General features: G+C 24.1%; 2 protein-coding genes across 6 annotated transcripts; one reads left to right on the forward strand and one right to left on the reverse strand.

Annotated features, from left to right (window-relative positions):
- Window positions 1–1,260: 1,260 nt before the first annotated feature.
- LOC130664886 (vesicle-associated membrane protein 2-like) lies at window positions 1,261–4,616 on the reverse strand. Its single transcript, XM_057465067.1, has 2 exons — window positions 4,304–4,616; window positions 1,261–1,417 (listed from the first exon to the last, which is right to left on the reverse strand). The coding sequence occupies exons 1-2, from the start codon at window positions 4,614–4,616 to the stop codon at window positions 1,368–1,370; spliced, it is 363 nt and encodes a 120-aa protein (XP_057321050.1). The 3' UTR covers window positions 1,261–1,367.
- Window positions 4,530–21,198, forward strand: LOC130664885 (neuronal synaptobrevin). 5 transcript variants are annotated; one of them, XR_008989477.1, is made up of 6 exons: window positions 4,530–4,670; window positions 11,108–11,319; window positions 11,403–11,482; window positions 11,556–11,607; window positions 11,791–11,855; window positions 20,644–20,781. XR_008989477.1 is itself a non-coding variant. In XM_057465064.1 (5 exons), the coding sequence occupies exons 1-5, from the start codon at window positions 4,660–4,662 to the stop codon at window positions 20,826–20,828; spliced, it is 540 nt and encodes a 179-aa protein (XP_057321047.1). In that variant the 5' UTR covers window positions 4,530–4,659; the 3' UTR covers window positions 20,829–21,198. The 5 variants fall into 5 exon arrangements, 3 of the variants coding, with proteins under 3 accessions (XP_057321047.1, XP_057321049.1, XP_057321048.1); XR_008989476.1 differs by lacking the exon at window positions 20,644–20,781 and adding an exon at window positions 17,242–17,373; XM_057465064.1 differs by lacking the exon at window positions 11,791–11,855 and having other exon boundaries at window positions 20,644–21,198.
- Window positions 21,199–21,204: the final 6 nt, after the last annotated feature.

Below are 21,204 nucleotides of genomic sequence, written 5' to 3' on the forward strand. Positions count from 1 at the left end.
AATTCCTCGGGAGCGTTCCAAGTATCCGATTGAATTTTAATCTGTTTCAATCCCCTTGTGGATATTTTTAGGAATTTTCTCTGAAAAACTCAGTTCTAAAGTTCTAAAGATTTTTTCAGAGAAAATTCCAAAAAATTCCACCAGGGTCAGAAAAAATATTTATTATTTTTCGATTACCGATTAACTTTCAATCGGATTCATTTGGAATTTTCTAATAAAATCTGACCGAAAGTCAATCGGAAATTTCCGATTAAAATTTTACAATCGGATTCAATCGAAGCTTTTAATCAGGGTATGGTCAATGCAAAAGTTACAACATAACCTTTATCATAAAGGTTATTTCTATTGGTCGATGAACTCAAAAGTTATGAGTTAGGTCAGAATGACGCCATCTTTAAAATCGACGAATATTTGTCTGACATCTGCATGTTAACTTCTGATAAAAACTCGATTTTCGAAAATCGGACTAAAAACAATAACGAAATTTAAAAAATTTTGAATTTTTTTTTTGAGAAAATACAAAAAATATCACTATAAATTTATGAATTTCCTGTAAAGAAATAAAAGCAAATAAATAAAAGTACTATTACATAAATATCAAAAAAAAAAAAATTAATAAATTGAATTTAAGAGAAAAATATTTAAATATCAATATTATTAAAGTAAAAGACAATAATTTTATCATCCATAAGATTAAGTATAAAAATATATACAGATAAAGTAAAGTTGAAAGTCTGAAGAGGAAAAAAACATTAAATAATAAAGATAATAAATTAAATGTTAAAAATTGTTTTTTTCATACTCTGCATGCAATAAATAATCATCATTTTTTTTATATAAATAGTCAATTAAATTAAATATTTAAACCATATCCGGTTTTTAATGGATTTTTTTTAAAAAATTAGGGACCAAAAAATTCTACAGGCCTTGAAAGTTTTCTGGAGAAAAAAAATATATAAATTTATGTAAACATATCAGTATATCTGATATATAATTAATTAATTTATGAGATTTAAAATTATATTATAATTGGTAAATAAATAAAAAAATATATTTTTGTATATTAAATATTATTATTAATTTATAAACATCATACAATACAATCCATCATATTTTAACCAATACAATAATAATAATAATGATAAAAAAAATAAAGAGTAAGTAAATTAATGCATTAATAAAATACACAATTAAAATTAATTACTATTTTTATACTAATGATTAAAAGTAATAATATAATACTATAATAATAATTATTCAATTATATTATTATAATTATTATTATTACTTTAATTTTATGATAAACTCATATATAACAACATTGTATATAAAAATAGTTTACTGATTTTTTGAAAAAATATCTAATTTTAATGATTTTCTTTAGGCTCAGGTGCATCTGAACTTGGTAATGATGATACTGAAATTAAAATAAAATAATTATTATTTTATTGATTAAAAAAAAAATTAGAAGGTTTTAGTGCAGAGGTAAAATAAAATTTTATTACTGTAAAATAAAAACTAGGCTTATTTATTAGATTTAGGTCAAAATTAATGAGGACCTTTTTTATAGAGAATTCAATTTCGTACAAAATTGTATTGACTCGTTTTTTTTCTATCTTTTATATTTAGGCTGGAATTTTTATTTAAATTTTCTCAGTACAATTTTAGATCATGGCCATAACAAAATATTGAATTATTTTTAAAGCTGTGGTTTTTTTCTCGAGGTAAAAATTAACTTTAATAAATCGTCTATTATTCAATGATAATTAAATTATTTATTAAATTATTTCCAAGTCTACTAAACTGATAATTTGATTTTTTTTCAGCATTGTCACGCGATTTCAGAACTATGATTTTTTATTGGCCGTTTATTTCAGCAAGAAGTCAATTTGATAAATAAACATTAAAAAATTTACTTTCATTTTTAAGTATGTGTCTTTGGTTTCCTGAATTCCATAGACCAAGATAATGTCCGTTTTATGATCTAATAAGGACAGTTCGAAAAATTTTGAAGGTTTATTTCTTACGAGACCAAGGCGATCCCACTCTCCCCTAATCCTTAAAACGCTCAATTGATCAGATGTAAAAAAGTTTTGTTAAAATATCTTCATAAATACACATTTTATAAAAAAAATGACCATGACCTTTTTTGTCAAGAATTTAATTTCCTACAAAATTGTTCCTCTGATTTTTTCCTTTAATCTGCATATTTCATGAGATATTAAAAAAAACCGCGATTGTATCAAAAAATGAACTTTGTCCAAATTTGTTCGAATACACAATTAGAAATTTTTGTATATTGCGGCCCTCAGGGAATATCTATTCCAGGGTCATAAAATAATTCATAAATAGATAAATAAATATTTCGGAAGAATTCTAAACTAAAAGCTTTAGTAAATTTACCATCAAGTAATAGTCATTATTAGCAGGTGTATTACTAGAAAATTAATTTGATTTTAGTATCAATACAATTATTCAGTGCATTAAATCTATCCTGCATTGACACATTATTTTTAAAAGAGTAGATAAAGAAATTAAGAGTGTAAATAAATAATAAAATTAATTATAAGTTACCCATGGGTAATAAGGCCTAAGTGACAGAAATGATATTTAAAAATAATCGCCTCCGCTAAAGGCTACTCTAGTAGAAGGTTCTTGCATAGAGATGTAACGACAAATTTATAGAGTCCCGATACCACGTTCCCTGTCTTCTATATTTCATCATCCGTCATATGATGTCGTAGCGCAGAAGAAATTATAAAAACAATCTAGTCTTCTGACTCTTAAAAAGGATACTGATAGTTTTAAGTGCTGTTGAGCAAAGCAATCTAGTCTTCTGTCTTTAAAAAAGTATTGTTGCTAAATTTAAGTGATGATTTATCTCTAATACCAATTTTATTAAGTATAGTTTAACTATTCCAGTTTGTTTAACACGTAGGCCTTATTACTCTACCGTAGTAAAATAAGGCCTATTCTTATGGTTTTTGTAAAAGTTTAATTTTTTGTTTGTTTATGATACAAATTACCATTAATTCATTATATTTTATGGCTAATGTATTGAAATAAAGATTAATGATACATTTCGATAATTAAATGCAATATTTTCGATTCTATTCGAAATCTCCCTTAGCTAGGCCTTCCCTGATTAAAAATATCAATTGAAAAGTATTGAATAAGATGAGAATTGAATCCTTTTGAATACTTTCTATACCCCAAGGTTTTCATTTGGACATAAAATTAATACTTTTCAATCCCAAAATAATATAAGAATTTATGAACTTTCGAGGAATTGGAAAAAATTCAAATGAATTGATATTCTTAATCTTTCTGAATACTTTTCAATACCAAAAAAGTTTCGAATTTTAGAGTCACGTATGGGATTGAAAAGAATTAAAATGAATTGAAATTTTTGAATCTTTTTGAATCCTTCTCAATACCAAAATAGTTCGATATTTCGGATCGAGTGTAGGATTGAAAAGAATTAAAATGAATTGAAATTTTTGAATCTTTCTGAATCCTTCTCAATACCAAAATAATCCCAAGTAGCACAGAGTCAACTTCAAGATGTCTTAAAAATGTCTTTTAAAAGGACAAGACAAATTTTTTTTTGTCCCAAAGTCATCTTTTTTGGTATAAATACGACATGCAAATGTTGGTTCCGGAGACAGAGACGAGTTCTATTGTTTTTCCTGTCTTATGTCAATTGAAAAGTCGTTTAGATGACTAATTTTACCACTATTTGTAATTTACTTTTTGTTGTCACTTGTGTTAAGTCTTTTGAGTAGACAGATTTTCGGTGACATTAATTTCTAATCGTTTTGTCAACATATTGATGCTTTATCGACAAGTCCAAAATTAACCTAAAAATTGATATCTTATAGATGTCTCAAAGGCAAGTGTGCTACCTGGGATTTCACATTTCGGGTCACGTGTGGCATTGAAGGAGATTCAAATGAATTGACATTTTTGAATCTTTTTCAATACCAAAATAATTCCATATCGGAAGGAATTGAAATGATGAAAGATTGAATTCCATTTTAAGAATTAGAAAATATTCAAATGATCGAAATTTCAATTCCATTCAATTCTTTCCAAAACCTCCATGGGATTGAAAAGAACTGAAATAATTTTCAATCCTTTTCAATGAATATTTTGAATCAGGGTTATTACTCACCGGTACCTCAGTAAATATTTTCAAGTGTAATTGATTAAAAATGAATTTTTCTTCTGCATTGACACTCTAATTAAAATCATAACCCCTACACCAAAACCTCTTCTCTGAAAAGTTATTTTTAATACTTACCAATTATAATAATCAGTATAATTGTACAAATAATACCAATAATAATCATCATTTTCAAATTCTTCCACCAATATTTGCGTTTCAATTTGCCAGCTTGCTGTTCAAATTGTGCAGCCCCCTGTTGCAACGCATCTGCGCGATTGTCGAGCTCTGACAGTTTTTGATCTCTTTCCAAAACTTTTTCAACATTTACTTTCATGATATCAACAACTTCATTAACTTTAGCCTGAGTTTGTTGCAATTTTTTACTCGAAATTGATTGCGTTGTCCTGTTGCCCAGGTCACCATCTCCAGAATATCCGCCACCGTCCATATTGATACTTTTACAACTAAAATAATAATAATAATCATCATAAATGTCATTCGAGTGAGTAATTATATTCTTAATTAACAATTTAGCGTTCACGCCCTTAACCTATAATTCAATTTAAATTTATTTTAATTCCCGCTAAAAAATTATTTATTATTTTAAATAAAATCTTTTATTAATAAAAGTAAATTATTATTTTTTGTGTAATTAATTATTCATTTTTGACGCATGATTAGTGATAATAATAATTATTATTGTTATTAAAATTACAATGGCGACAGTAACAAAAAAATAAATATGAAAAAATAAAATTATTTACTTACTTTAGAAATTTGGTTTTAAATAAAATAATTAATTTATCTAATTAATGACAGCTGGGAATTTGTAAATTAAATTAAGGATTCAAAATAAAATAAAAAAATAATAAATAAAAATTAACAGACGACACGTCAGGTCTAAGGATAACGGATTTACTTTTAAAGATGGCGTAATTTATGGATGACGTCAGTTTCGATCATAACACGATGATTTAAGGCTTGACGTCAATAATTAATATTATTGTTATTATTGGAGTAAACAATTTTTTTTGCACAAAAAATTATTAGTCAGTAATTTAGGATCATTATAATTTAATTTTCTGGTTTTTTCTTTTATTTAAGAGGCTTTGATTTTTGTAATTTGAATTTTAAATAAAAAGAGCGCGAAAGAGAATTTAAATATAATTGAAATTGTTAAATTATTTTTAGAGATTTGAAAGACTATTTTTGAATTGTTCATAATTTAGGCGGTAATTAGTTTTTTTTTTTTTTTTTTGGTTTATTTTTTATTTTGAGAAGTTTGATTTGAAAATTATATACTTTTCGCGCCATCTGTGAATTTTTTTAAAACTAAGCTGGGAATAGAGTTTTCTATGTTACTAGCTGGTGAATAGAATGAATGTGGTTTTAAAAATAAATAAATAAATGCTGGGAATATTTGAAAAAAAAAAAAAAAAAAATTTCAAAATGTAATTTTTAACTTCACAGAAAATTATTTATTTCCGACATTTATAAATTATTTACCCTCAATATTTATTAACTTTAGAGATCATTTTATTCCAAAAAATACCTCAATATTATTTTTCAAAAAATTTACTTATCACACTTTTAAAAATCGGGAGTAAATTCAGAGTAAATGCAGATTTTATTTTACTCCATATTGACTCCGTGGCTCCGTGACTTCCGTTTCGGAGTCAGAAAAAAATTAGTCCGTAAATGGAGCGAACAGAGAATTTAATTTTTTCAGCGGAGTGATTTTGGAGTGACGTAGATTTTATTTAATTCCAAATTAACTACGATCGAGAAATTAAATGTTAAAATAAACTCTCTTCTGGAGTAAATTTCACTCTGAAGAGATTTAAATAAGTAAATAAACTATCTGTTCTGCATTTGCTCCGAGATTTACTCTAAATTTAATCCTCGTTAATTTCAAAATTTTTTTTATGTGTAGAGATAACTGTAAGAAATAAATATAGGGCTTAAATCAGTGCGCGCGCATGCAATACCGCCATTTCGTGAAATAGCTGACGCCATTTTACGGCTGTTGGATATTTAATTTCGTAACGATATTTCATATTAATTTTTCTGTCAACACTACTGTAAATTTTTCAAAAATAGACTTATTTTTGGTCGGATCTTAGAATTTATTTTATAGGAGAACTATCAGAGATACGATTAAAATGTATATGAACAATCTTATAGAAAATTAAATTCTCTATAAAAAAGGTTTCTATAATTTTTTATGTAAATTGAATATTTCTAATGTTATAATAATAAATTTTCAAATTTTATTCTAAAGTTTCCCAAAACTATAATTCTATATTTCTTTCCGTAACTATAATTTAGTATTCTGCCAAAACTATCAAAGATACGATAAAAATAATCATGAACAATTTTGTAGAGAATTAAATTTTCTATAAAAAAGATTTCGTTCATTTATCACATAAATGCAATAGTTTCAACGTTAGAAGTAATTAAAGTAAAAATCATTTATAAAAAATATAATTTAACCTCTTAGTAGATTTTTGAAAATTGATCAATAAATTTTTTTTTTTTTTAATATTTGATAACCGTAATAATAAAATATAAATGACAATAATGAATTTATCACTTGATGTAATCATTGATCGTCAAAAATGACAGTCATCCACATTTATGAAATTTGGTTTTCATTTTCGAAAAAGTCACAATTTTTTTTTTTAAATCCATTCGATTTTAAATCAATTTTTTCCAATTTTCATCTGTAGATTTAACTAATGAAATCAAAAAAAAAAATCATACTTTTTTACATGAATTAAACAAAAAGCCAAATTTTCTTTTCTCTCAATTTTAATTTTTTAAAAAAACATTTTCCAATAGAATAAAATTCAAAATAAATTTGTTTCTTTAACAAACATGTTTTTTCATCAAAATATTTAAAAATAAAACAAAAATCTTCAGGCAAAATATTTTTTCAAAAATTAAATTTGAATATTCAAATAAAAATATTGAATTAAATAAAAAAAAAATTCAAATATTGAAAAACTTTTCAATAGAAAAAATTAAATATTTTTTTTAAATAAAAAAAATCTTACCTTGTGACATTTTGATAATCGATTTAAAAGACATCTCAATACAACAAATCGTTTTGTCAATCCCGATAAATTAAAAATTTACCAAAAATAGTAAAAAATTTTCTACTCAAAAATTTGAACAAAAAAAAAAGCAAAATATCGAACCAATCAAGTTTTAACTGTTGGTCTTAAAACTAAACTGTCGAGTACAAAATCTATAGATAATATATATAGATATACATGTATATACATATATATAAATAAATATATAACATGTACCCTAAAATATAAGGATTTTGCACATAAGGGTGTCGAGTGTAGGCGGGTCAGATTTTATTGACCCACTTTTAACGCAAGCGCAACAAATAGCAGTAGCGCGCAAACTCTTTCATACCTACGTAACATTTAATCCTCGAGTTATCGAATACCCTCGAATACGAACGTCACGATTATTTTAAAATAAAATACTCATATAACAAATAAACATATCGTTTATTATAAATAATTTTATAAAATAAATTTCAAAAAATAAATAAATCGAAAATTAAATCCGTTAATTTGAAATAAATAAATCTAAAAATCTGGTATTATTATTTGATATTAACAATTCGATATATTCTGATATATCGTTAGTGATTCAATTCTCGATTCTACACATAAAATTTATCAATAACCGGCCACCAAACCCAAGTCATCGGCAGTTTCGTCAAAATCCTACGGGTTTAACGTTTACGTCTTTCAATAATTATTCATTTTTTCTTATTAATATATATTTTATTAAATATATATCAAGTTATATTTTAAATAAATATGTAAGTATTAAATTTTTTATATATATATAAATTTTTTTCATAGGAAAAAATTTTCCTGGAGTACAAAATAAAATTTTCAGTAGAAAATTAAAAAAAAATTTTAATTATGAAATTTTTTTAAAGTATTGATTTTAGAAAGAGGGCAAGTGAGAGGTAATTGATAATTAAAGTCATTTATTATTTAAATAAGCAGTAAAAAATTTTTTATTTAAAGACGCAATTGTCTAGTGTCTGGACAATCGATTCGATTGCATACTTTCCTGGCTACTGCAACTTTTTAATAAAAGTCAATGCAGCTCTAGAGTCTTAAGTCAATTAGAGTAGAAAAATTTATATATTTATGTGAAAATTCATATATTTTTTACACAAGAAATTTTCATGTTTCAATTTTTAAAAAATGACATGTAAAAAAAAAGGTTCCATTTGTTCTATATTTAGATAATCGATTATCATACAAAAATGTTTTCGAATTTTTTGTAAAATAAAATCGCAGAAAAAAAAAAATTTGTATGATTTTTTAAATTTTTCACTGATTTGGAAAAAAATTTTTATTTATTTATTGGGAAGTTTGAAGTTTTTCAATGCAATGAGAAATAAAATTGCGGAAGTAAAATAACTAAAAATAAATAAATAAATAATGAAATAAAAATAAATAGGAGGAGCTCGAGGTTAACCCGCGCCGTTGACCTTTTGCTCGGCCCCATCTCCGACCTTTTACTTTGTGCCCCAAGGCACCATAGGAAGTACTGATATTTCTTATTAGATTAAATAACTTGCTCTTCAATATTGTTAATTATATTGATTATTAATTATCCTTGAGAAAAATAAATTATTATTTTCTTTGCAGGGAAAATTTATGAATTTTATTTGACAAATTTTTGTAGTAAGAAACGTTCATTTAAAATTTCGGGGAGTTTAAAAAATGGATAAAATTTTTCAAACTCAAAATTTTATCTTTGATTAAAAATAAAAAATTTTCAATAATTTTGGAAACAGAAAAAAAAATCAGAAGTTAGCAGACAGTAAAAATTTTTGGATTTTTTTTTCAACGGTTCATTTAAAAAAAAAAATAAAAATATGCACATGTAGAAAATTTAAAAAAACCACAGGTGTAATTTTTCGAACTGTTTTTTTTTTTCAAAATCGTTTTTCAAAAATTTAAAAAATATTAGACGTCTGCTAATTTCAGTATCATATTAGAAGCTGTAATGATTAGAAGATATTTTTTAAAAATAGTATATAAGTTATATTGTAAAAAAAAATAGAGGGTTAATTCAAACTCCATTACAGCTGATTTTTCATCCAAGTTAACTCTAACCGCTGGGAAAGTAGATTTTAATTGCTATCGTAGTTTAAGTCCCTGATTGGATTTTATTTCAATTATTGCTTGAGTTCGTTCTTTAACTTCTATTAGAGTATTTGTTTATTTTTACTTAAGCTAATTTTTGTTCCCGTGGAAGTTATTTTCAATTTTACGGTTGATTTTCATTCATGTGAAAGTCAATTTGAATTTCTTCAGTTAATTTTCATGATTAATGGGAGTCAATTGCAATGTCTGCTGACTTTAATTTTAACTCCCATAGAAAAGTCTATTTTCACTCTTATTGGAATTGATTCGTGATCCTATTGAAGAATCTTTAGAACATCTATTGAAGTTAACTTCTTTTTTTTCATTGGAGTTACTGCTCGTTTTATAGGTTTCCTTAAACTATTGAACTTAATTTTAGAGATAATTAAAATTTTTTTTATCTATTACAGCTTGTTCTTATTTCTATTCAAGTTAAGTTGTTCCTATTAAGAAAATTTAATTTCTATTGGAGTCAGCTCTACTTTCTATTGGAGTTTATTTTACTCCTTGTAAAAATAATTTTTATTTCTTTTGAAACTTTTTTTAATTACTATTGAAAAAAAATTTGAACTCCGTGTGGAGTTATCTTAAGTCCTACTAAAATACATTTCAACTTCATATCGAGTTAATTTGAACTCTTATTCATATAAATGCGAGCCACATGGAGTTATTTATAATTCCGGTCGAAATTAGTTCTAACTCCTATTGTTACAATTTTATCTAATCTCGGAATTGATGTTAACTCCACTTAAAATTCATTTTAACTCCTCATGAGGTTAATTCCAACTATTTTAACCTTTTACTCTCAATCGTAATTAATTATAAATCTTAACAAAATTAACTCCAATTATAAACATTAATACCAGCTACTACCGGAGTTAATTCTCATATTTTCATACATCCTATTAGACCCGTCACCACAATCCATTTATTAGCCCACAGTTAACTCCTATTAAAATTTTTAAAAAATATCTAAAAAATTTCCAATGAATTTTTTTTAACTGCGGAGTCAATTTAAAAAAAAATATTCAAAAAAATTAACTTTGACTCATCATAATATGAATCAGCAATTTGTTACAATTCAAAGGAGTTTATATGAATCGTTTATTTGAGAAACCCCATAAGTCAAGAAAACAAATTTTTTCAGGAAACACAAAAAACATTTATTTGGAAAAACTTGACATTAAAATAATAAATAAATAATTGAATACAATAATGATAGCGTCTCTGAAAAAGATTCCAACAAGAAAAATTTAATTTTTTAACTGAAACTACTTAAAAAAATTATTTAAAGTTCATTGACTTATGGGGTTTCTCAATTATATGAAATTGCTGTCACCCCGTTAATTTTTTTTAAACGCTGATTTGATGCATATTTTGATTGATTTCTATGGAGGGACATCCAAAGAACCCAAAAATGCAAAAGACCCAATTTCGTAAAAAACATGACTTATGGGGTTTCTCAAATAAACGATTCATATAAACTCTGCATTAATTCTTATAAAATAAATTAATACCGGAGTTAACTTTAACTTCTAATCAATATTGAGTTAAATTTTCCATCAACTAAATCAAATTTATCGGCACTAATTTCAACTGCGGAGTTCGAAGCATAATTTAACTGGACTCCAGATCCCGAGTAATTGAATTTCAAAGAGAAAAAATGAATGAAAAATCAACTCCAGATTAAATATTCGAGTTCTGTGAATTTTTAAAATTTCTAATAAAAAATTATTTTTTAAAGGGCATCAGAAGGTGGACTTGCACCAGATGCTGCAGCGGGTGCTAATGCCGATGGCATCGTTGGTGGTCCGCGGACACCCCAACAAATTGCATCACAGAAACGTCTCCAGCAGACACAAGCTCAAGTCGACGAAGTCGTCGACATAATGAAAACTAATGTCGAAAAAGTATTAGAACGAGATCAGAAACTTTCTGAGCTCGATGATCGAGCTGGTAATTAATCGATTGTTTTATTGAATTCAAAAATTAGACTGGACTTGTAGAAATAATATAAATTATTTGCTGACTTATTTCAGATGCACTGCAACAAGGAGCATCACAATTTGAACAACAGGCGGGAAAACTAAAAAGAAAATTCTGGCTACAAAATTTAAAGGTAAATTTTGAAAATTAAATAATGGATTGATTAATTAATTTATTGCAATTATTCAATGATATTTTTTTTATAGATGATGATTATTATGGGCGTCATCGGATTGATAATATTGGCCATCATTGTTGGTAAGTAATTGAAAATTTTTCTTGTATGAACAGCGAAAATTAAAAAAAAAAAAATGAGTAATAAAATAATTACGTTTGAAGAAAAATTAAAAGTACAAAAGGTTTCGTCCCTTGTAAAAATAATTCGATAAAAATGATTATGAAAATTGGATATCATGAATTATTTTATCTTTTTTTTATTAGCGAACGTCATGTAGACACGCTGAGATGAATAGCCAGAAGAAAAATAAATGTATGAGTGAGTGCAGGTAGAGAAAAAAAAACAAATTGTCTCCCCCATCAAAAATGTTTTATTTATTTATTTTTTTGTTGTTGGATTTTACGTAATTATTTTTGATTATTTAAATTATCGAAGGCTTCCAAAAGATATTATTTGGTGATTGTCTGTTGTAGGATTGTTTTACCTATTACCGGATTTATTTGAAAACTGTCTAATCTGTCTGTCTGTCATCTATGTCTATTATTTATATATTTATATTTTATTTATTATTTACCCTGAGGTAAATATTTAATAGGATGTGTGTTACTCCTCTCTCTAGGTTTGCTGGTGTACTATTGCTATATTTATCAATAACAATATAGGGCCCTCATTTTTTTAAAATTCAATGAGTTTTTTCGAGTGGAAAAAGACTTAAAATTATTTATAATATTAAATATTAGTAACAAATGATAAGTAATGGCCCAAATTATTGTTATGTGTCTGTCTGTGTAACTAAAAAAAAATTAACTTTAACAATGGATTTTTTTTAAGTTTTTTTTTCGAAGCTAGTCCCAGGTTTATGACAAACAATAATCTGACAACAATACGCAATACATTTTTTTTTAAGTTATTTTCAGACACTAAAAAGGGTAAGCTAAAAACTTTAAACAATTTTATTTATTTTTTTAAACAAATTTACAATTTTATCAATTTAAAATTAATATTCCTACACTTTAATTGCAATAATTAATAATTATTTTTTTTTCTTCTTTCAATAAACAATCTTTGTTAATTGAATTTAAATATTTTGTTTAAAAATTTTCAGCATGGCGCAATTTATAAAATATACATTTTTTTATTTATTCATAATTAACTTTTAATACTAGAGTATGTCATCAGACTATTTTTTAACGCTCACGTGAGATTTTTTATTGTCCAAAGAAAAATCCTTAAAATTAATTATTTATTTTTATTTAAAAAGCTTTCAATTTTATTTGTTTTTCCAATACACATTTTTTTATAGTTACTGTCTAAAATTTTTATGACAAATTATTTTCGCATACAAAAAATTACAGTATCCAAAATCCACATTTGTTACAAAACTGTCAAGTCTATTTTCGATTCCTCAAAATACACTCACTACCCAAAGTATCCATAATATCAAAAAAACTTATAAGACCCTTTCTCGCGGTAATTAAATTTCCCACAAAAAAGTTCCTATGAACCAACGACCCAAACCAAAATTTAAAAAAGTTGTCGTCATTTCCTCAAACCTCAACCATTATAAAAAAATCCTTTTCAAAAATGCCCTAACTAATTTTTCCATGCCGTCAAAATTTCGCCCTAAATTTACCCAGCATCCAAAACACCACAAATTTACTGACTCACTCATAAAAAAAAAACATGTTTTATTTATTTATATACAAAACAAATAATAAAAATTATCCATCTGGGACGATCTTCATTGCATGCGCTTCTTATGCATGCACTCCAAAAAATTATTTTAAAAAACCGCTTAAAAATTATTTAACATCAATAAGTAATACAATTAAAGCCAAAAAAATTTTCCGTTCATTTATTTTATTTTTTTAAATAAAATAAAATAAATTACAATATTATTTCATTTTAGCTGCGCAGAATCGATTTACGCATGTTCAAATGACCTATATATGTTTAAATATATGAATGTTAGTGACCTACTTGCATGCTATTGGTTCAACTTATTATTATTATTATTATTATTATTGTTATTATTATTATCGAACTGTTGGACGCACGAGTAATATAGATGGATAATTTAAAATTTAGACATTAATGTCATGACTTTGCTACTATTATAAACTTATAAGTTCATTTAATATATATATATATATATATATATATATATATATATATTAGGGTGGCGCAAAAAAACCGACTATTTTTTTTTTTTCCATCTCGCATGAAAATTTGTTGGTTTACGATGTTTTAAGAAGCCTCTCCACAAATCAGCTCGATAAAAAATTTTTAAGAGGTCGCTCACGAATTTTGAAAATATCAAAAATGATCGAAATTCGGATTTTTATTTTAAAATTTGTTTTTTTCTCGTGGCAGCAATAGTTTATATTTGTAAAATCATGACTATGCTGAAAATTTCAGCCCAAAATTTAAATATTTAAACGGCGCTCAAGAATTTTGAATGTTTCCGAGCGCAGTCTCTTGGACGTTTTTGAGCGACCCTTAAATATTAATAATAAAGCTTCTCGATTTTTTCACCATCAATTTGCATGACAATGAATGAAAATATAACCCGAGAAATATAAATAATAAGTTATTTACATACTTTTTTATTTTTTAATCCAATTTGTAGGTTTTTTCACTTATTCAAAACTTACCAAATTTTATTGTTTAAGACTGTCCTGTATATTTTTGGTTATGCAAAAGTTATATTTAAGTGGAATGACAATAATTGAGTTATAAAAACTAATTCAAACTATTAGTTACATATTATCAGTTAATATTCGAAATTCTTGAGCGCCGTTTAAATATTTAAATTTTGGGCTGAAATTTTCAGCATAGTCATGACTTTACAAATATAAACTATTGCTGCCACGAGAAAAAAAAAAATTTTTAAATAAAAATCCGAATTTCGATCATTTTTGATATTTTCAAAATTCGTGAGCGACCTCTTAAAAATTTTTTATTGAGCTGATTTGTGGAGAGGCTTCTTAAAACATCGTAAACCAACAAATTTTCATGCGAGATGGAAAAAAAAAAAATAGTCGGTTTTTTTGCGCCACCCTAATATATATATCATATAATAGTAGTAATATTTATCATTAATGTTTGAATTTAAAATTTTTATGCTTTAATTGTCTTATTAATTTTTTTTTTTTTTTTTTTTTCATTTCTTCTTTAAACTTTGTCTGACTTTACTCGTTTTCTTTCTACTTGAAGATAATCTTTTTCAAATAAATTTTACTCATTAAAAAAAAAAAAATTAATGAATTTGATAAATTAAAATTTTTTTATAATTATTCATGATCCTGAAGTTGGCAGACGATTCAAAATTTTTGGATTTTTTTTTTCAACAAATCAATTATAAAAAATAAAAATATGCACATGTAGAAAATTTTAAAAACTACAGGTGCAATTTTTTCAAATTTTTTTTTTTTCAAACTTACCGTCTAAAATAAAATCCAAAAATTATTAGACGTCTGCTAACTTCAGTCACATGTCGGTTCCAAATTTTTGAAAAATTATGGGGATGGACTCTAAATATTTTTGGTAATAAATTTTTTTTGAGGTTTTTTGAATTAAAAAAAAAAAGAAATTTAGGAAAATGACTTTGAAATTCTTATTGTGAAATTTATTTATTTTTAAATTGAGAGAGAATAATTTTTAAACGGGGTACACGTGGGTGTCGTGATTAAAAGTTCATGGTAACAGGAAATTTCGGAGATGTTAATTTTTTTTTTTAATTTATAATGAAATAAATTTAAATAAATAAAAGGTTTTAAAGGAAAAAAATAGTCGGAATAAATGAGAGGCAATCAATTGAAAATTTCATGTATAAGTTTGTAACTGCGGGTCGTTGAAGGCTGGAATGATTTAAAATTCTTGTCGAATACAAACCCGTATGGAAAAGCAATATATAGTAAATGACGAATTTAAAAATATATGGTAAATATTGATTGAATTTATTACCGTATATTTATATATTATTGAGTTCTATTTATATTTTTTGAAACCAATAAATTATTATATTTTTTAGGTGAATTATTAAAATTAAAAAACAAAAATTACACGGGTTTAAAATAATACTCGTTTTTATTCTATACTATGACATATTTTTTTTTATGATACTAAAGTTAGCCGACGATTAATGATTTTTGGATTTTTTTTTGTATAATAAATTATAAAAACAAATATTTGAAAAAATTGCACCTGTAGTATTTTAAATTTTCTACACGTGCATATTTTGAGTTTTTTTTTTTATAATTGATTTGTTTAAAAAAAATTCAAAAATTATTAATTGTCTGCTAAATTCAAGATTGTAATTTTTTTTTATAATTTGTATTACTTAAGAATTCATGAATTTTTTTTTTAAGAATTACAACTCTAGTGTAGTTCAAATATTTTTTGATTTGCATTTAAATAAACTAAAATATTCCGGGTATCGTTGTTGATAAAAATTGTGACTTTAGAAAAATATCGAAGATAAATTGGTCACAAATTATTAAAATAAAAAATGTTTCTAAATTTAAAATCAGATTTAAAATTTAAACAAAAAGATTATCTTGTATTAAAAAATTTTTTTTATTTATTTAAAATATTTAAATAATCCTGGAAAAAATACTGAGATGTCTGAATATATTCGACTATTAGCTGAAATGAATCTATATATGATAGATTGATTTGATTCTATATGATGCGATATTATCAAGATCATATATGATCACATATGAATACTTAAAACTGATAGATGATACATAAAAGTTGGTTCTATCTGATTATATATGAACAGTAATGATGTTATACGACCGTATGTTTATGTGGAATCACATATGAGCATATATTAAATTCATGATCATATATGTGCCATAAATTAATCATATATGGCCATCTGATCAGATATGTTCATATGATTATATATGAATAGATATAACCATATATAATTATGAATAGTCATATAGAATTATATATGATCAGATATTGTTATTTTTCCTATCTAATCAAATTTGAGTATTTTTATATACGTGAGAAAATATTCATATCTAGCATAATATATATATATATATATATATATATATATATATATATATATATATATATTGGTATGAGTTGTTCGATCTGATCAGATATGAACAATATTCAGTTTTGATTATACATGAACATATATGATCATATAAAATCATATATGAACATATCGGATTCTGTGTAACCGTATATGATTACATATGAACATATATGGCTATTTATGAACATAAATTACTGTATCTGAACATATGTGATTCTATATGAGCATATATGAGCATTTATGAACATATATAATCATACCTGAACATATATGATTATTAATGAGAACATATACATACATACATGGGCAAATATATTATACAGTATCATATGTGCTTATATAAGACATATATGAAGATATGGGCGTATAAAATCGTATATGATCAGATAGGATTATTTCGTGTATCTAGTACGTTGTGAATATGCATATATTTATAAATATGATCCTGTTTGGAGTTTAAGATCATATATGATCATATAAGCTCACATTTGATCATATATTAAGATTGTTCCAGAATATCATATATGATTATATCCGAGTATTTTTTCCCTAGTAATTTATTTTTTTTATCTTCACTAAATACATAAATATAAATCCATAGATATAATAAAATATATATATTTATATAAAAAAAAAAATTATAAATTATTTTCAGGAAAAATCACCGATGGAAACTACACTAAATAAATAAAATGAATTAATTGACTTTAAAAAACTAAATAGTAAAATAATTTTTAAAAAATCAAGATAAATTAATAAATTATAAAAATAAATAAATAAAAATATATTAAATTAGGACTATAATTAAAAAAAAATTGTTTTTTTTTCTTTTTTAGTTTTAAATTCGTTTTTATCTAATTAGTCATTTTTGTGAAGAAGTACAACGACTACTTTTATTTTCAAAAATCATTTGAATTTTTTTCTTAATAAACGATAATTTATTAATTATCCAACAAAGTAATTATCAATAAAAATTAATAATTAGTAATTATTTAATAACTTAAAAAATTCCGTATTGTAAAAATATTATTTGGTTGAATTCCGATATAAATAATAATAATAATAATAATAAAAATAATAATAATAATATTTTAGAACTCCCAATTTGTGTCTTTATAACACTCGATATATATAATTATTATTAATTAAATAATTATTATCAGTTAATTAATTAATTAATTAATTAATGATTAATATATTTAAATTGATTATTGATAAAAAAAATATTATAATAATAAATTTTCACGTTATCGTGATCTGTAAATAATTATAATTCCATAAATGCATTCAATAAATTAAATAGTAATAACAATAATAATTCATTATTATTATTATTGTTATTATTTATTAGTCTGCCAATAATAAGCGCATATTAAATAAATAATTATTATTATTCAATACATTATCCACGTGTTCGTAGACTATTAGTAAAAATAAAAAAATAAATAATAAATATTGAGAAATTATATAAACAAGAAAAAAATGATTTATGTTATATATTTATTTGCAGCTTATTATATTTTTACGATATATATATATGTATTTACGAACACTGCAGAATAATGATAGGGTAAAATTTGAGGCTTAAAAATAATAGAAAAAATATGAATATTGATTAATAACAAATAATCTACAAATGTTATACATATATACATGTTAATAATAAATGAATAACAATAAATAATGATAATGATAATAAAGAAAATAAATAAATTAAAAATTTTTTTATTATTATTTTTAAATTTATAAATTCGATGCCAGAAACCCAGGGAAGAATTTAAAAAAAATTTATTTATGATTTTTTATTGTTGAGGGGATTGAGGTAAGAATTAATTTGTAAACAATATACAATAATCCTATGCATGTTTAAAGCTAATTTGCTCGCGATATTTCTTCAATTTCTTTCTATTACGATTCGAATTTTCTATAACTAGTAAAAAAAAATGTGTATGATTTTTTTCTCAATTATTTTGGGCTATAAATAGAATTTAAACCCTATCTGATGAGTATATGATCGCAGGGATTATTTTGTATCCATGTCATATATGAATCAGATGATTTTTTTATCTGAAAAATTTGGTTTGTAAATGAACTGTAGATTATTCACTGGTTATATGACTTATGAACAATATATGAACCATATATTATTTCTATATGACTTATATGATCATTTTGCTCATATATATGTTGCTTATGGATTGTATAAAACGAAAGTTCATACAATTTTTGTTGAATATAATTTTTTTAAAGTGATAAATAGTGTTTGAACAATATCTGACACGTATATGATTATGGAGTAGATATATGGTATTTATGTGTCATATATGGATCAGATAATTTTTTGTCTGAAAAGTTAGTATGTATATGAACTGTTCCTTATTTACTCGTTCCATGATTTTGATAAATTATGAACAGTATATGATCCATATCTGATTTCTGTAAGACTTATATGATCATTTTGTTCATATATATGTCGCGTATGAAAAGAAAGTTCATATAGTTTTTATTGTATATCATTTTTTTAAAAGGATTTGAACAATATCTGACACGTATATGAATGTGGAGTAAATATATGGTATTTATGTGTCATATATGGATCAGATAATTTTTTGTTTCTGAAAATTAAGTATGTATATATACTATACCTTATTTACGCGTTCTATGATTTTGATAAATTATAAATAGTATATGCCATATCTGATTTTTATATGACATAGAATTATTATGTTCATATATATTTGCCGTATATGATTCAAATGAAAAGAAATTTTATACAATTTTTATTGTGTATAATATCTTAAAATGATAAATTGTGTTTAAACAATATCTGACATGTATATGATCAACAAATTGATTAGTTTGTATGAATATGCCACATATGAATCAGATAATTTTTCAGGGTAACAATCTAGTTTCTATATGAACTATATCTGGTTCTTATGATACTTATATGATCAACTTTAATGTTTATGTGTATCATATATAAGTCAGATAATTTCTTAATGATTTTAAAAAAACTGAAATCAAATTCCAAAAATATAAATCATACATTGTTAAAGTATGTGGTTATATTGATGTTAATATCATAGATGAATCAGATATGGTTAAAAAATGGATTTATTACCTTCCAAAGTGATGTTTTGAACATATAAAAAATAAATATGACTTTTATCTGATTCATATACAATTAAAATGTTATATAATATCAACATACTAATCATATACGCATCAGATACAGCACAAAGTTCATATTGATTTTAAAAGATATGAGTCTTATATATTTCATATGTGGTTCATATATGACAATATTGATTCCTAAACCATATATGACACAGATATAGTTAAAAACTTATCCATAACGGTCTAAAATAAACATCCAATGAGATGAAAAGCATATATATGATTCATATATAATCAAAAATTTCATATAATCACTTGCTAATCATATACACATCAGATATAGTACACAGCTCATATATTTGTTTTCAAAGGGTATGAGTCTTATATATTTCATATATGGTTCCAATACATGATAATATCAATTTCTGAACCAAATATGATTCAGATACAGTTAAAAACATCTATAACGGTCTAAAATAAATACCCAATGAAATAAAAAGTACATATATGATTCATATATAATTAAAAATGCCATATATGCACATACATGTATCATATATGTATCAGATACAGTTAAAAATCGACTAAATCATCAAATATAATTAAAAAAAGCATTTTTTTCACATAGTAAAAGATTTTTTTTTGCTAGTTTAACCTTCTACATATATAAATAATTATATTACATTAATAAAACAATGTAACTCTGCAAACAGACACATAACAATACAATAATATTTTATTTATTATCGTTATTAATAAATCATATTAACATTTACAATTTAAAATAGTTCTAATTATTATCTAAACAATAAAACCCAATAAACAAATTACACAATTGGACGTGTACTCATTTAAACAATTAATTTTTAATGTTGTATATAAAAACTATAAATAACTATTTTATATGTTACTTATAATAATAATAAATTTTTTATAGCAAAATTCATGCCGGACTCTCCACCAGCACAGCAAGCTGGGCCTGTTTATCAATACGGACCACCACCAGGTGCCCCAGTTGGTCAACCAGCCCCAGCTCCAGCTGCTGGCCCCGCGCAAACAGCACCCGCGGCTGCTTTCGTCGGTTCGCTCAATGATGGACTATTTCGACGCAGTGTCATGTAAAAAATATTCATTACTAATAACAAATATATTATTAATTAATGATAATAATAACACCTAAAAAAAAATGAGGTAATGCTTAAATTAAAAAAAAAAAATTGAAAAAAAAGTACATAAATAAATAAGATATGAAAATGATGAAATTCTTTTCCTTTTTTTTTTCTCAATAAAATTACAATGTAATATAATGTAATAATAACAATAATAATAATAATAACAATATGCAATTAGAAAAATTACTCATTATTAAATAAATAATATTCAACTCAATAAATATAAATTTAATGACATTTAAATAAAACTCAATTAATGTCTAATTAAATATTTATTAAAATAATTATTAACACTATTATTAATTGTTAATTAACGCATACTGGTG

Source organism: Microplitis mediator, chromosome 3 (assembly GCF_029852145.1).
Source record: "Microplitis mediator isolate UGA2020A chromosome 3, iyMicMedi2.1, whole genome shotgun sequence".
NCBI classification, from domain to species: domain Eukaryota; kingdom Metazoa; phylum Arthropoda; class Insecta; order Hymenoptera; family Braconidae; genus Microplitis; species Microplitis mediator.

Excerpts from the sequence above, each read along its gene's own strand:
- LOC130664886 (XM_057465067.1), bottom strand. The coding sequence starts at position 4,616 with ATGGACGGTGGCGGATATTCTGGAGATGGTGACCTGGGCAACAGGACA. Across the intron at positions 1,418-4,303 it reads TATACTGATTATTATAATTG|TATCATCATTACCAAGTTCA; the intron begins GTAAGTATTAAA and ends TTTTAATTTCAG.
- LOC130664885 (XM_057465064.1), top strand. Across the intron at positions 11,483-11,555 it reads TCTGGCTACAAAATTTAAAG|ATGATGATTATTATGGGCGT; the intron begins GTAAATTTTGAA and ends TTTTTTTTATAG. Across the intron at positions 11,608-20,643 it reads AATATTGGCCATCATTGTTG|CAAAATTCATGCCGGACTCT; the intron begins GTAAGTAATTGA and ends AATTTTTTATAG.